This window comes from Amblyomma americanum, chromosome 1 (genome assembly GCF_052857255.1).
Source record: "Amblyomma americanum isolate KBUSLIRL-KWMA chromosome 1, ASM5285725v1, whole genome shotgun sequence".
In the NCBI taxonomy this organism is placed as follows: Eukaryota; Metazoa; Arthropoda; class Arachnida; order Ixodida; family Ixodidae; genus Amblyomma; species Amblyomma americanum.
In genome coordinates this window covers 227,260,837-227,277,793 of record NC_135497.1, presented here as the reverse complement: position 1 = coordinate 227,277,793, position 16,957 = coordinate 227,260,837, and the positions used below count along the sequence as shown (strand labels likewise).

Genomic DNA, 16,957 nt, shown 5'->3' with positions numbered 1-16,957 from the left:
CGCCCCTGCCTTGTGCCGTCTTCACCGACGTTCTACCCGAAACGAACCTCTTGTGCCACTCGAAAACTCGCGCCCGCGATAATGTCTCGTTGCCGTAAGCGTCACGAAGGAGCTTATACGCCTGTGTGGCTGTCTTTCCAAGCTTCACACGGAATTTTGTTTACACTCTGTTCGAGGTGGACATCAATCGCTCCACCTTCACTCACAGTAGAATGCGGAGACTAGTGACAACGTATTTTCTACATGTGCCATCTAGCGGCTGCCACCGCAATTATCATAAATAGCTCAGGTTAGCCCGAAAAGATGGCGCTACAGATACGAACCAACGCTTGTCTTGGGGAATTATTTCTAGAGAAGAAAATAAATCAGTCTCGAAACTTTACGGACAAATGTTGTTAATGATAGTTCATGATACACAGCACCGAAATGAGTGGTGGCTCCTGAGAAAGCGAGCGCAGGTAGCGGTTCCCGTCGTATCCGTGCGGGTTTCGCTGCACTCTTCACAATTTCGAAGGTCACGAGCACAAAAGCAAACACCACCGTAGTTGTCGCAGCACCGACCTCGCTAATACATGAAGGAACACGACGCCAAAGTGTCTGGCCGGCGTCGCAAAGTAGGCGACAGCACATGAGGTAACGCATCTGCAGGATGAAGTTCCCGAAACACGCAAAGTACGCGCGACGGTCGCAGCGGCCGCGTTGGTCAGAAATTCAAAAGGGATAGACAGGGAGAGAGATCTTTTCTCCTTTCAGAACCTTCTTGCGGTTAGATAATGTTCTTTACTACAGTCCCGGGTTCGAACCCGACCGCGGCGGCTGCGTTTTTATGGAGGAAAAACGCTAAGGCGCCCGTGTGTTGTGCGATGTCAGCGCACGTTAAAGATCCCCAGGTGGTCGAAATTATTCCGGAGCCCTCCACTACGGCACCTCTTTCTTCCTTTCTTCTTTCACTCTCTCCTTTATCCCTTCCCTTACGGCGCGGTTCAGGTGTCCAACGATATATGAGACAGATACTGCGCCATTTCCTTTCCCCCAATACCAATTATTATTATTATTGCTACAGACGCTAGCGCCAATTCCTCCTTCAGTTACGTTCAAAGCAGTAGGCAGACCAGTCACGGCTTCAGCGGAGGTTCCTCCAATTAGGCGGGACGGAAGTTGCTCGCGTTTTCCTCCCCCTGGTAACATCCTCAAGAAATGTGGCACTTCGGAAATTTCGACCACCAGGTGTTCTTTAACGTGCACTGACATCGTACAGTACACGGGCCTCTAGAATTTCGCCTCCCTTGAAATTCGACTGCCGCGGCCCTGTATCGAATCCGCGTCTTTCGGATTAGCAGCCAAGCGCCATAACAACTGAGCAACCGCGGCGGCTAACATGTGAAGCGAATGTAAGCCATTCGATCGCTATATGCTAACCTAAAGCATGGTCTTTTTCTTTGTCATGTCGCTATTCAATCCGCCCATTATTCGCACCCTACTCCTGTCTTTTGGCGTGCTTGGCTGGAGTGTTCTACACCAGAGGATAAATTGGACCTGCTCCGTCAAGCCAGCGACCTGCTGGGCGCTTAATTTGTTGCCTGAATAAAGTATCATATTAGTGCTACTTTTCTTCTTTTTTAGCATTTCGCGTGGTCGTCCGCCAAGGCGCGTGTAGAGAAGCAAAAGAAGTGCTCGCCGCTCGCGTGGCTCGCGCGCCGCATCGTTCGAAAGGCTCAGTCGCGTGGGGCATCCGCAGAAGACAGTCGCTCGGCGAGGTCGTCTGCAGACCCCGATTGGTAAGCCTAACGGCGTTCTTCCGCCGCCTACGCTTTCCTTCTCGCGTGCCGCGTTTCGTCCAGAGCCCAGCTACGCGTAGTGACGCCAGGTGTGCCGCCTCCAGCTAGAGAGCCATTGAGTTTTTTCGTGTTTAGCTCGCGGTCTCGCGTTCGAACAGCGAGGTGGGCGCCTGCCGGGCGGGTGGCTGTCTGCCATGCCGCTGTCATTGGTTCTGATTGCCAGCCTGGGCTACCAGTTAGTGCTCGCGTGGCTTAGAAGCCACTTGTCGCAAAGCCTCCGCATCCGGGGCAGGAGTTGCAGCTTTCCTCCTCTTACGCTACTCCTATCCCGCACACTGGAGCGAAAGGGGTAGGGCTTACGGCCATTCCTGCTCTTATTTCCGTTAGTTTACTGCGTTTTCAGGCGTCCGCTCACCGATTTGTCCCTGGCATGGAAGGAGAAAACAGGCCTCAGCCTTTGTGCGCTAGAGACATCATGCGCTAGAGGCATCAGCGCAAAGTTGCGGAGAGTAGCCTTGGCACATTCGAGTCCCTGGCCGAGTCCATGAAGCCGTTTGCACGCGAGAACGCTTCGTGACTGGCCGTTGTCACTCTGCTGGTTCACAACAGCTGAGGTACGGGTCACTCAGAAACCGCTGCTATAGGAACAGCCTCGTGAGTTCGGCCCCTCATTAGCGTAACGGTGGCGTTGTATACGTTTGTACGTGCCGCGCGATCAACACGAAGATGATTCTGTTTTCAACTCTGTCTTCCTGGGGCTAGTCTTGCAACGGTTATGCTACGATGCATCGTTCAGGGAGCGGTAATTTACAAGCGATCCGCTTCGTGGGCCGTCCACTTCCTTCCGTGTGGCTCCCGACTTGACGAGCAATTATACGGGACATCGCTAGAGGCCGTTAGGATTAAAGACCCTCACGACCGTGGTAGCCCACAGCTTCTGGCGGCCATGCGAGGCCATTCTGCAATTTCCTTCTGACCTCTTCGTGACCATCGTGAGACAAGTTCGTGGTGAGCCTACGCTCTACTGCTATATGCCTATTTTAGCATGTGGATCTGCAGGGCCTCAGATTTTATAGCGAGCACTTAAGTTAGAAGCAGCTTAAGATGGCCACCTTCTGAGTGCTACGTACTGAGTGTCAGAGAAGCATAGGTCATGTAACCGACACCATACATAATATGCTCAATGCTTAATAGCTGTGTTGGTGCGTGGTGTACCGTGTAGCGTGGTGTACCGTGATAGCTGGCTAATAGCTCGCAAAATGTGTATTAGCGTTTTGGGCGCAAATTAAGTGCGGTACTGAATGCACAGGGAGTAAAGCGCGGCTAAAGCGCTGCTGTGGCACAGTGGGGCACTTGCAGTTAACGATAATCAAGACAGCGATTTAGGCAGTAATGTTGAGGAGCTCCGCGCAGCCTAGGAAACACAGCTGCCCGGGCCCCCTTACTGACTGGGTTAAGATAATAGGCCACGAGACCCGCAGTCCAGATGGGGGGGGGGGGGGGGGGATTCAACTAAAATGTTCCCGAGGGTGCTGACCATGGATATACGCTCTTTTATTCTCTCAGCTGTCTTACTTCTTTACTATTTCGGTGCCTCCAAGAGAAAGTCAAGTGTGGCGCGCATGCTCTGATCTAGGGAGACGTAACGTGAGGGAGAAGTAGCGGAGCTCAAGTCTCCCGTGCATCTATTTCACGGCAGGCTTGGGTTGGAAACGAGGCATGCTTTTGGTGCGGCGGGAGCATCACCTTACCGTTGTCTACAGGTCGCGTGCCGTTGCCCGGACAGTTCCTTGTGAATTGATGCGTGGCACGGCCGTGCACTGTCAAGTGCGTTCCATGAGTCAATTGCCAGCGTTCTTTTAACGCGACAGCGTTAGTGGCCCCGTTGAGCGGAAAACCCAGCGTCGCCGTCGCCGGTGGAGTGAGCGAAAAATCCCTAGAGAAGCAACCCAGACGGGCCGCCTAGGTGACGGGTGGGCCAACAAGGTCACGCGACCTTGTGACGTCATCGCAGCCTGCCCACGAAATTGGGAGCAAACTGAGCACCTTGGCAGGCGGCATTTCACTTAATGATTGGTCGCGAGAGGTTTGCTCGGGAAGATCAACCTGGGTTTACACCATCCCCACCGTTGGAAGCCCCGGCCTTTGCTCCTGCTAGAAGGGCAGAACTGCACGTACTTGAGAGGAAGAAGATTCGTGGCGGCATTCCGTGTCTATATATCAATGCGAACTGAAGAAAGCCAGGGGCTGAACTTGGCGGCATTTTCGATGAGGAGATAGTCGGTGCCCTGTGTACGGCATATAAAAACCCATCCGTCGAGTGACTGCTGTGAACGTGAATCGGTGTTGCCCTCACCGGTGTCTTTTCCTCGCCACAACAGTGCAACCACGGTGCCTTCTTCGTTCCTGGCACCCGTGCAGGCACTACCCGATTCGCATCGCCGTAAAAGCAGCCAGGCACCATGGCCACCTGGAACGACGCCGACTGGCAGAACGAAGCGGACATCGGCTCTGCTGCAGAGTCGGTACAGGTGGCCGCGCAAAATTCCAGCCTCGAGTGCGACATCGACGTTTCGGTCACGCTGGCGCGGTCCAGCTACACGACCGCCTCGGTACGTTGCCCTTTGGCTGCCAAACTGCGTGCGCATATACGTAGTGTACTCCGCCTGCCGCCACGCTTCTTGCTCGTTAGTGCCTTTCGATCTGCTGCGTCGAAAGGTGAAATGCGGTTACTTGCTGAGCTGAACTACTCGGGCCCTCCGTATGGCTACGGGCCAGAGGCGAAAGCTGGCGGCCTCGAACGCTTGCAGGAGAGTTTGAAGCCACCCTTGCTGGCGCCGAGTACTAGAAGTGAAATCGGTGACGCGACGTGACCCGCCGCGGTGGCTCAGTGGTGAGGGCGCTCGGCTAATAATAGTAATAATTGGTTTTTTGGGAAAGGAAATGGCGCAGTATCTGTCTCATATATCGTTGGACACCTGAAACGCGCCGTAAGGGAAGAGATGAAGGAGGGAGTGAAAGAAGAAAGGAAGAGAGAGGTACCGTAGTTAGTGGAGGGCTCCGGAATAATTTCGACCACCTGGGAATCTTTAAGGTGCACTGACATCGCACAGCACACGGGCGCCTTAGTGTTTTGCTTCCATAAAAACGCAGCCGCCGCGGTCCGGTTCGAACCCGGGAACTCCGGATCAGTAGTCGAGCGCCCTAACCACTGAGCCACCGCGGCGGGTAACGCGCTCGGCTACTGATCCGGAGTTACCGGGTTCGAACGCGACCGCGGCGGCCGCGTTCCGATGGAGGAAAAACGCCAAGGCGCCCGTGTGCTGTGCGATGTCAGTGCACGTTAAAGATCCCCAGGTGGTCGGAATTATTCCGCAGCCCTCCACTACGGCACCTCTCTTCCTTTCTTCTTTCACTCCCTCCTTTATTCCTTCCCTTACGGGGCGGTTCGGGTGTCCAACAATATGACACAGATACTGTGCCATTTCCTTCCCCAAAAACCAATTATTATTATTATTATTATTATTATTATTATTATTATTATTATTATTATTATTATTATTATTATTATTATTATTATTATTATTATTATTATTATTATTATTATGACGCGCCGTGCTTGCCACGCACCAAAGCGGGGTGCGCTGCGCTTGCAAAGGCAGCAACGTTCAGGCGCGACCTGCTGCATAGGAGCACGCGCTCAAAGACGAGGTATTCCAGGTGCAGGGCGGTGCGGCAATCGCTGATCACAATGTCCGAGCACGGCGGTATGTTACGCAGCTTTGCAAGCGTGAACGCGTGTTTTGCGTCCAGAGCGAAGGCACTTTCTCTATCGCGTTGGGAATTCGCGCACAAAGAGGAAAAGATAATGTGCGCACCACGTTCGGTTAACTGGTTCGCTTTAAATCTGCGTCGAAATAAAGCCGCGTTTCACAGACCTGTCCCGCATTAGAACATTCGCGGGCTGATTGATTCGTCCACCACGAGCATCATGTGGTTAAGACAACTTACCGCTCCATTTGCGAACCACATGGAAGCGCGGTTCATATAGCTGCAAGTTTTTTTCCGGCTGCCGGGTTCAGTAAACTTTCGCAACCCACTGCGTGTGAGTACTCTCCGCATACGTATTCTACCTTTAACTCGCTCGACTAGGCCCGTGCTATCACTCGACGCTCAAAGAGCGCAGTTTTGCTCTATTCGCATGATTTCTGTTTTCGGGCCCTTGAGACGCCGCCACGCATTGTCAATGTGCACGTTCACAGCTGGCCGAGTCCTCCGAACGCGGCAGTTCAAAGCGCGCATGATCAAGCGCAATCTTAGAGAAGGCGGTGTACGGAGCGTTTTCGCGCGACCAGAGTGGCCAATTATAGCGCCACATGCCTCTGAGCACGCTTTGGTCTGTTTTCGGATGCATGGCCGCGATGCGCTGTCCGTGGTGCTGTGTCAAAAGTCGTTAGCCGGGCGAGTTTGCGCTCTGCTCGTCTATTTCCACCTTCGAAGCATTTCATTCTTTTCTCTTGCAGAAGCGGACGGGGCCTTTCGTAGACCTGACGTCCGATAAGTCCGGGCTGTCTCTGGAGTAAGTTATCACATACGCATTTCTGTAAACTAGCCTATGTTACCCTTTTTGACGTGCGGTGTGAGAAGGCGCTGCTGAAACTTAAAACGTGTTACCTTGCCAAACTCAACGCCTGCGGCAGCTGTGGCGATCCGACTTGCGCCGTTGGCGCCGTTTCTGTGTTTTTCCGACCCGACTGTGCCTCTGTGGCTTTGTCTTTGGGCGTCCAAGGTCGTCGGATTGAACCCCGTCCGCGGCGGCCGCATTTCGGTGGAGGAAAAAGTTTCAGTGCAGTGCGGTATTAGCGCACGTTAAGTAACTTGACGGTCGGAGTTAACCTGCAGACCTCCACTACGGCGTCTCTCACAGTCTACGTGAAGCTTCACAACGTGCCACTGCCAGCCACAGCAGCGTGATATCTGTCGCCTGGGGCTGCAGTCATCGCCTGTGCGTGCCTCATTCCTCTGGAACGGCGACGCATACTCATCGGAACAACGGCTCAGCCTAATCTGCTCTGATGGTTTGCAGTGCTGAGTCGCCAGAAGGCGCTCTATACGGTCTGCGCATAAACGGAGTACCGCCCACCTTGAGTATAATTCCGCAGCTATTGTGACGGATTTGCCACGTTCTACGTGCCTTTGCGCCGACGACGCATCGCGCGTAGCCATCGGCACAGAGGCGCTCCCCAATCTGCTTTGCTGGCTTGCATTAACCCATCGTAAGGTTCTCTACGATCTACATGTAAGTGCAGCACCGCCCACCTTGAGCATCATTTGGCACCGGCAGCCGTAGTGGCCGACTTGCGCCGTTGACAACTTCTGAGCTTCGCAAGTTAGATCAGCCCCGCCGCGGTGGCTTAGTGGTTAGAGCGCTCGACTACTGATCCGGAGTTCCCGGGTTCGAACCCGACCGCGGCGGCTGCGTTTTTATGGAGGCAAAACGCTAAGGCGCCCGTGTGCTGTGCGATGTCAGTGCACGTTAAAGATCCCCAGGTGGTCGAAATTATTCCGGAGCCCTCCACTACGGCACCTATTCTTCCTTTCTTCTTTCACTCCCTCCTTTATCCCTTCCCATACAGTGCGGTTGAGGTGTCCAAAGATAATAATAATAATAATTGGTTTTGGGGGAAAGGAAATGGCGCAGTATCTGTCTCATATATCGTTGGACACCTGAACCACGCCGTAAGGGAAGGGGTAAAGGATGGAGTGAAAGAAGAAAGGAAGAATTGGAGGTGCCGTAGTGGAGGGCTCCGGAATAATTTCGACCACCTGGGGATCTTTAACGTGCACTGACATCGTAAAGATATGAGACAGATTCTGCGCCATTTCCTTTCCCCAAACACCAATTATTATTATTGTATCTCTTGCATCTGGCACACTTTAACCTGCGCGCTGCCGCGTAATTTTTCGATGCCTTCGCGCGCGAGACGAGGGCTCGCTTACATACTGCCGCAAACGGTCGCCGACGGTCAGTAGGCATGACTTGCCGCAGGGATGAGCGGCTGGGAGAAACGTTGTTCTTTACGACGAATTCACGGTCGGCGCGGTGACAGTATGGCGGGACCGAGGGCTTATCTTCGTTTCGGCCTTATCTGAGAATCTTTTGCGCGGCAGCTTCCTGAAAAGGTGCTCATGAAACATTTGTGCAGTAACGGTGGTAGCAATTGCAGTACTTGCATCATGAAAGCTGGCCAGAAGGTTCTACAGTAGCACCGATGGCGTCGTTTTCTCCCTTTGTAGCCAAATTTGTGCGTTCCATGCGCGTGACTTGAATATTGGTCGACCCCCGGGTTCGGAGAGCGCATTTTTAACAAGCATGGCCGACGTATGCACGAGGAAATAGAATGAATACACGTTAATTTCATATTTAAATTTGGCATGTTTCCTGATCACCTAAAGTGTGGCGAGATTAATCCGGTATTTGGAGAAAAAAGCGACCCACATGAAGTCTCAAACTACCTTCCTGTTTGCACACTTCCTTTCCTTTAATCAAATACAAGCGTATTGTCTCCTTTGATGGGCTGCTTAATTTGCTTTATCTGCATTAATATGGATGTATTTCAGGCTCTTCAACCTATTAGCACTGCTGTGCTTTACAGGTCATGTTAAGCATGCTTTGGATGATAGACGTATGGTTAGTTCAGTATTAATGCCAACTAACACAACTGCGGCATTTTTTGGCATCTCGCGTGGTCCAGCACTTTAATGCTCTACGCAATCATCTAATACAAAACGTGGGGTTCATACTGACTCCTTAACAGCCTAAGCTAGCCACCGTATTTTCAAATCTCAGCCGAATATTGTTCCTAATATGCATTCTCATTAACTGCCAAGAGATAGCGATAGCAGTATTCATTTCAAATCAAGTGCATTGTTCTGAGTTTAAAAAAAAAATATTATTCGTTGATTCCCTTTGTCCAATATATTCCAATTTGGTGGAGGAGACCTCCTGCGTTAATACGCCTATAAACGACTCTATGATAATCATGATGGTCATCATAATAATAATGAGCAGATGTTTTTGTTCCGACACGCTTCCTGGCAGCGAGGACAGCATCTTGGATGGTGACGTGGACAAGGAGTTCCCACCCGGCGACAGCGCGCTCATTCCCGGACTCTCGGACGTCTCCCTACCCCCCAAGCACGTCATTGCCGCTGACCCGCTTGGTGAGTCGACAGAGCGGACAAACTTCGTCGGCTGACCGCACCATTCGCGCCAAGCCGAGTTTCCAGAGTACATACGTTGGCGCCGCATATGCCGCGGTTGGTCCGCATAAAGGAACCCTCGTTTCGGACTCCCTGTCATAGCCGAGCTGCACCCTCGTCCACCTTGACCACAAGGACAGACACAATCTCGAGAGTAGTCGCTGCGATCCCCGATGTTCCACTAAACCGACTCCCTGCGGTTTGTTTAGTGAAATGCCGGGGAGCGCACAGCGCGAAAGACCTGGATAAGACACGACGGGACACACCTGACTCGTCGCTTAACTTGTTTAGAATGACTGCTTTCTCAGTGACGCGTACAAGGGAACTTGACGAAAGCCCACTCCCAGCTTTCGCCGACTGCAGTGAACGCGTCCCTCGCCTGGTCACCGTTGAGCGCAGCGTGCCTTTTCTCGCAGACCTAAGCCTGTCTGACGGCGACGACGTGTTGGCACCGCAAGCGCCCTCGACCAAGGGGTTGGAAACTATCCGGGAAGAGCCCGAGCTAGAGGCCCAGATGGAGTTGGAGCACGCCAAGGAGCGCAACCCCGAAGAGCTGAGCACCCACATGGAGGAAGAGCCGGCGCCCCTGGAGCTCGACGCGCTGCCGCTTCGGGACCAGGAGCTGTCCACGGAGCCTGGAAACGGTGAGTGAGTTCCAGTGCACTGTAACTGGAGCCCCGAAGGAAGCTGAACATTGCTGCTCGCCAGGGGAAACATCTGTCGTCTTGAGTTCGCCTATTCAAGCGCATGACGGCAGCTGATTTTTGAGGGAATGGCCACGCTGCAGAGTTCAATCCTTCGATATGCGGTGTTTTCGCCATCGTGCCGTGGTGCAGTCTTTTTCTAGGAAAGTCATACTAAGTTTCGCTAAATCGCTCAGTTTCTCGGTGTATTCACAACGTAACGAGAGTTGCCTTTCTCCGAAGCCGGCGGTAACCGGACTGTGTGTCTGCAGTTTTAGCAGTTGCTTTCGTAGCTGGTTTTCTTCGTTTTCTTTCTTTTTTTTCTGCCTCAAGTACCGCCGTGAGGCCGTTATCTGTGTGATCTGCCAGTTGAATAGATATGTAATGTAAAGGATCGTAGCATAAATACCGGACCTGGCTTATGCAGGCCAGTTCATCAGGCACAAATCCCCAGATGTGAGCATGCAGTAATTAGGACCCTGCATAACGCGCGTAGCAGCTAATTCCGGGCACCGTGGCTTCGTGTTCATGAATTATCGTTCCTGTTCTTGTTGGAAGTGTCTTTGGCCATTGCAGTCATTTTAGCGCGATGGCATTAAGGAGCCCGTGTAGCAGAATGTTGGCTTCGGCGTCGCTGACCATGAGCGAAAAATCCATGAAAAATCCCCAGAGAAGCAACCTATAGGTGGCTCACGTAGGCGGCAGGTGGGCGGTCACGTGACCTTGTGGCGTCATCGCAACCTACACATCGGATTGTGAGCAAACATCCCACCGCGGCTGTTAATCATTGGTGGCTAAAGGTTGCTCGGGAATAGCAACCTGGGGCGCACAAGCCCCACCGGTGGCAGCACCTGCCGTCGCAGGACAGTGGTGCATCGCTTAACCGCTGCACCACTGCGCCAGGAGAGGTATGGGGACTCCAAGTGATGAATGCGAAGTAGAGAATGACCAATGCTGCATATATGGGCATTAATCCATTAACGATATCGCGCTATATTTTTATAAGGCGGAGCTTAAGTGTCCCCTCCAGTTTTTTTTCTTTTGCTGTTATAACTTTTATTACCATAACTTCCATAATCACATTTGCACCAAACTATCTGCAGAGGTCGTTCCCGACCCTTCGGAGCCACACCTCAAGGTCTCGGAGCAGTCGCTGGCTGAACCCGCTGCCGTTCAACCCGAGGACACAGTGAGCGACGTCACTGTGCAGGGCAGGGCGAGCGCCGCGGCGGCCCTGATAATCGAAGACCTGCCCGTGCGTCCGAAGTCTCCTTACCAGACCCGCAACAGACCGCAGATCTCGGCACAGACGCCAGTCTCCCCCTCGAGTAAGTCTTCTGTGCGAAACAACTGAAAAGAAACGGCGCTGGCTGGCCGGCTTTAGATGCGCGTTGTTAGCCTCTGCTCTTTTATCGTCCCGTGCAAGGTTTGCTCTGGCTTTTGCGCTCCCAAACTGCGTATTAACTGGCCCGAACAAGCGCTTACCTCCAGCACAATCTGGATGAAAGGGGTTTCTGTTGGCGACTACTCGATCCTGCAAGCCGCGTGTTTCATAGTACAGCAGTTCGGGAGTCCGCGAAGAAATGCAGCTCGAAGGCAACGAAACTTGCAGGAATTCGCTTATCACTCAGCTCCTTTGAAAGACGATCTCGTGCTTCGTAGGCCCTGAGAAGCTGACGCCACCGCCGGCCGACAGCCGCCCGCCGCCGCTGTCTCAGCGAAACACCCTGGGAGCCCGGCGCAAGACAACGGCGGCGTGCACCGAAGCGCCGCGCGCGAATGAAGTCATCCCGCCCGTGGTGGCCAAGGGATACGTGGCCAACCAGTTCCTGGAGAAGATCGGCCAGCTGCGCGGCTCCGCAGTGGCGGCCGAGGGCGGCCACGACACTTACCCGCTCGCCGAGGACCTCATGAGCATCGAGGGCGCCCAGAAGCAGACCGACAAGTACAAGAAGGAAGAGTTCGGGGAGCTCTTCACCAAAAGGCCGTGAGTGGTGCCGCAGGGGGCCGACGCGATGCATGCAGGCACCGCGGCCAATTTATTATTTTTTCAACTGAACCTTGGAGTGCCGGCGTCTGGACGTGGGAGCACGAACCTACGTTTACGCTCTAGCAACATGTAGTCTACTTTGTAAGGCGACACAGTTTCGCCGCAACAGAGTGCGCCACACCATGAATATGCATCTTAATAGCATTTTGGCGGCTCGGAGCTTTTGTCAGGCAACCTTTCCTAAAGTGCGGTGCGATTGTGTAACGTTGCTCCTAGCGCTGTCTCGTGGTGCCACAATATTTTTCGACATGCACGCTGACTTCGAGTGGTTACTGAATAAGTTCGTACTAAAATGGCGAGAATTGGGACTCGTAGGCAGTTCATGGTCGTTAAACGCGCTTAAATGTTCACAGAACGAGATGACACAACTACACAGAGCACGAACTTACAACTGGTTTTAAGGGGGAAACTGGTATTTTTATACGCAAGACGTGATCGTCATCAGTGGCACGCAAAGAAACGAACACATGGATATCATTTAAACCAGTTGTAAGTTCGCGTTCTGTGTTTTTGTCTTCATCTCGTTCTGTGAAAAGTTAAGCGCGTTGAACCCCCATCCACCACCAATAAATTCGTGCCGTAGCAAGAATTTCTTCTCTACACGCTTACGTGAAAGTCCTGCAATATAAAGCGGGTCTCGTTTCCTTCAAGCGCTTTTATGCCAGCATGAGTTTAAGCGTGATGGAATTTCTTTAGCCGTCTTGCGCGTCAACACTGCGCACATTTCGTAATGACAAAAAAAAATTGCACTTACTCTATATAAGCAGTATATGAGGATAATCGGGCATACCTTGTCAACACCTTGCTGCCCTTCGACGATGATCTTGGTCATAAGAGGTGTCTAAAATTTTTCAGGTTGCACGAGTGTTGAGTGAGCACGCATAACTGCCTCACCCTCCCTTAACTTTGTCTTACAGGTCCTGCGCTGCACATCTCATTGCGAAGTCGGCGGTGAGTTTCCATTGCATTCTCCATTTAGTCTCGTTTCCTGCGCACTGGTTTTTTTTTTTTGGAGCTCGCATTTATGTTCTGCAACAAGTTTCTTTGTTACTTGCGAACAGTGTTTAATTATTAGCGGACACTAAGCGTAAAACTTCTGTGGCAGCGTTCAGTGACTGCAAAAGGGCCTATATGATGGTTCTCGCATAACTGCATTTCAGCACTGCACCTTTCACCGAGTCGTAAAAGCTCATACAACCGCTCCTAGTACGGCGTCAATAGCCTGTACAGCTTTTCGCAGCTGTGAAGGCCACTGATGTCAATATGCGTGAAGTGTGAGCGCAGAGCACGCGAGCGCTGTCGCCACAGCCGAGGCAGGCAGACTCCGTTAGTCGTCCCGCTTGGTGCACTAGTAAATATCACGTGTACCCCAAGTATCATGCTTTCATCCTGTGCAGCGCCAATCGTGACTTGGGGACACTGTGGTCTGTACCGATCTCTGCTCTAATTTCTATGGCGCAGGTCGAGGCTGAGTCCGAGGACGAAGATTCCGCGCTGGATTTCGACCACCTTCCTATCCGCAGGCGCATGGACATCTGGAAGAAGCGCGAGGATCGCGCAATTCGCAAGGGCCTGTGAGTGTCGCAATTTCCCTCCCTGCGCATTTCGTAGTGAGGCTCAAATCGTGCTAGAACAATTCTCACTGTCAAGCACATCTCACTTTGTCTAGAACGCGTAGACCGCGCATTGCTTTTTTCTGGTGTTATTTTGAGTGTGAAGGGAAAGATCCAATTGTGCCGCCACTTCAACACTCCAATTTAGATCCCGGTTTAATTGCCACGCCTCGGAATGCTATGCGAATCTTGAAAATTTGGGGTCGCTTAAGCTTCGCATTTAGGAGTATACTCTATAGAACGCGTAGCGTTAGTGGGTCCCGTTCTCATCGCCTGCTCAGTTACGTAATTTGTATGCTAATTACTCACGTAGGCATCAGTACATGTCTCTAAGACACACTGTCGGACCACAACTGCCCCACTAGGTCCACCTTTATTCAACCTGCACCAACGAGCCTTCATGGCCTGTGGTTATTGTGCCAGTCCCGCAATCCGAAGGTCCTGGTTTTGATTCCCACTTAAACCCCAGTTAAACGCGATACTCTTCAACTGCCCCGAGCCAACAACGCACGGTCACGTGACCAACGCATAAAGGCACTTTGCAGAACGCAATACGCGATATTTCTATGAGCAATTTCACAGCTAAACGCTGTGCCCATACCATGGTGTACAGGGTCCCTCAACTACTGGGGCGATCGAACGACGCGCGCTGGCAGGTGTGCCTCTGCACTTTTCAGCTCCATGATTTGCAAAGCAGTAAAAAGTTGCTGGGCCATTGGTTCATTCTTAAAGGTAAAGCTGTACAGCGCTAAAGGAAGACAACCACACAGAGAAGCAATGTACAGAACGGCTATACAGCTTTACCTTTAAGAATACCATTGTTCCTGCTACACTGCACGGAAAACTGGACTGGCCTTTGCAGTCGGCACGAGGCGAGAGCGATAACTTGTCACTCGGTGTCTCTTCCTGGCGAATTCCGCGGCGCGTAACAGAGCTCGTGGAGGATCGATTGCGGTGTCTCATTTCACCCCACATACCGCTGATGCACGGCCTGAATGTGTGGTGTCGCCGTTTATACTTCTTGCTTGCTTCGTCCTCTGTCGGCTGAAGCTGAGCGACCCGTACTCAGCCTTTATACTTCTGGCTGCAAGAACGACAGCCACCAAATTATTGTACGTGGCTAGCCAGCCATGCAGCTAAAAAAAAAAATCTACAGCCCAATTTTTCCACGTCGGATGTTTGTGCAAGCCGGCGAACATTCCACTGTGCACGTATCTCCCCGATAAAGAGCGCCGTAATGCCTTACAACGTGAAGCCCTACAAAAGTCGCGCGGTGGGAAGGATTGTTGTTCGGCGGCTTCCTTGCTGCATGTCGCGAAAAGATCGGAGCTAGCGTGGAAGCCATGCCTTAATGCACCGCTCTGTTGGTAGGCTCTGACATGCTCAGCTTTCTATAAGCCATCTAGGTATTACGGTGTGCCTGAAGACCGCACACTCTGTACAGTTCTCTTGAGCGTCGCGGTACCCGGTCTACTGTCAAGTATGTTGGAGCCTCAGCCTTATCCGCTGGTCGTGACAAGTGACTTTCTCTTCTTCTAGGATCCTGATTCCTAAGATGTGCAAGCAAGGGCGCTTCGCAATCTCCGCGGCTGGACTTTGAACTGCGCCATATGGTCGCCTGACTGCTTTTTTTTACCCAAATAAAATTCTCGCCTTTTTACCTTGCTTCGTGTGGATGGTGCCGCTTATTACTTGCATGCAGCATGACTAATAGCTTTCCTATCTCTCACGCGATTCCAGATTTTAGTCATGCAACAGTTTTATCCACGAGTTTTATACAGACGCGGGTTGCTACAATCAATGTTTAGCCCCTGGGGTGGTGTGTGGGGTGGGGTCTAAATACTGTTCCATACTCGTTCCTTGCTCAGTGCCCTCGCGGGTAGTGTTTCTTAAGCTGTAGTAGTATTTCTCTGCAAGTGGCGAGATTTTTCTGTCCTCTACAGTATCCTGCAGAGCATATATCTTTCCTGTCGCCCTCGTATATTATCGATTTTTCGCCGGCATGCAGTCTCGAAAGAAGTGGACAGCTCACGGATTGTTTAAGCGCCTAAACCGTATACAAAGACATCTGGTATCGCGCAGAAGCTGCGGGTTCATTTAAGGGAGGAATTTGCAGCTGACTTCCGGTACTACGCGGACCCTGCAGGGCCTTGCTGTTAATATTCCTGCGCATCGCGAAATCTGCAACGACGCACTTCTCTGCTTTCAGCGGGTACATAAAGTGGCGACAAGGTTATTATCGGCGAATCTTCTCTTTGAAACATACTTGGTCAAAATAATCCTGATAAGAGGGAGACATGGCAGCGATATCTCTGATCTACATCTGTGCACTCTTTGTTAAGGATGCATGGCATCCTCTGCAAAATGTCTAAAATCATCCCTAATCTGAAGCAATTAGGCTTGAAACTGTTGACTTAATTAAAAACTTCCGTTCTTCATGTATTAGACAAGGATCTTAACCTGCTTGATTCAAACCCAAGCTGGCCGGAGCTAATAGTGTGGTTGACGCCTCGGATCATTCAGCCATTGCAATTTTGCGGCGAGAGCCGTTATACGAACCCCATACAGGGTTGTCTCATAAGTCCGTAGCATTTGTAGTTGCAGAAATCCGCAAGGCAAGCCAAGAAGCGAAGAGGAAAAAGAGGGGAAGGAGAGAAAGGGTGAGACAAAAGAAGGGAAAGAAAAACGAAAAAAAATCGAAGATTCTAGGAAACAAGCGAAGCCAAATGAGAGATGAGAAAGAACAAGGGAAGAAAAAGAATCAAAAAACAGTTGAAGAGAGAATAAAAGGAGAAAATGGGGCATCACAGCTTTCGCTGATTGTTTTAACCAAGCCGCAGCCTTACTTTACCACTTTTTTTTTCACATGTGACTCTTTAATGCATTCAACAGTGGTGGCAATGAATTTACCCGGCATTCTACGCACAAACCACACTTGCTAAAGAATGGGCAGCGAGGTTTTGCACCTCTCTGACTACAACTCATATGTGTAGTACGAGGTCTCTTTCTCATGATAGCAACGGGGAAAAAAAAACTTTCAAACGCAGCATTCTTACCGACTTAATTATAACCCACGAGTACTACGAAATACTGCCGTTACAAAGCAGCAGGAACGTCTTCTCCGTTACATACCGGCATCATATAATGGCAGTGTTTGTTTGCGTTCGTGATGAATATCTGCAAAGGGCCACAGAAAACAAACTCAATCTACTTTTAGGCGGTGGCGTTAACGTATACTTTTTATCTAATTCTGCGGGTAAACGTGAGGTCGACTACATATTTCGCAGAACAACGGATTTACTAATGTCATAAATAAAGCCACATGGCTGCAGGCAGTGACGGCAATTGATGACTAATGTCATAAATAAAGCGACATGGCTGCAGGCAGTGACGGCAATTGATGGCTAATGTCATAAATAAAGCCACATGGCTGCAGGCAGTGACGGCAATTGATGACTAGTGTCATAAATAAAGCCACATGGCTGCAGGCAGTGACGGCAATTGATGACTAATGTCATAAATAAAGCCACATGGCTGCAGGCAGTGACGGCAATTGATGACTAATGTCAT

The 16,957-nt window shown here is 51.3% G+C and overlaps 1 protein-coding gene across 3 annotated transcripts; it reads left to right on the top strand.

Annotated features, from left to right (window-relative positions):
- Positions 1-1,679: 1,679 nt before the first annotated feature.
- Positions 1,680-15,052, top strand: LOC144095470 (uncharacterized). Of its 3 annotated transcripts, none has more exons than XM_077629205.1 (10): positions 1,680-1,778; positions 4,200-4,390; positions 6,302-6,357; positions 8,851-9,002; positions 9,458-9,685; positions 10,828-11,052; positions 11,387-11,711; positions 12,692-12,725; positions 13,236-13,348; positions 14,927-15,052. In XM_077629205.1, the coding sequence occupies exons 2-10, from the start codon at positions 4,241-4,243 to the stop codon at positions 14,985-14,987; spliced, it is 1,344 nt and encodes a 447-aa protein (XP_077485331.1). In that variant the 5' UTR covers positions 1,680-1,778; positions 4,200-4,240; the 3' UTR covers positions 14,988-15,052. The 3 variants fall into 3 exon arrangements, with proteins under 3 accessions (XP_077485331.1, XP_077485334.1, XP_077485327.1); XM_077629208.1 differs by having other exon boundaries at positions 4,160-4,390; positions 8,881-9,002; XM_077629201.1 differs by having other exon boundaries at positions 4,160-4,390.
- Positions 15,053-16,957: the final 1,905 nt, after the last annotated feature.

Bases quoted from the DNA above. Each gene is read 5' to 3' on its own strand.
- LOC144095470 (XM_077629205.1), top strand. From the start codon at position 4,241: ATGGCCACCTGGAACGACGCCGACTGGCAGAACGAAGCGGACATCGGC. The intron at 11,712-12,691 runs GTGAGTGGTGCC...TTTGTCTTACAG, and splicing joins GAGCTCTTCACCAAAAGGCC to GTCCTGCGCTGCACATCTCA. The intron at 13,349-14,926 runs GTGAGTGTCGCA...CTCTTCTTCTAG, and splicing joins CGCGCAATTCGCAAGGGCCT to GATCCTGATTCCTAAGATGT.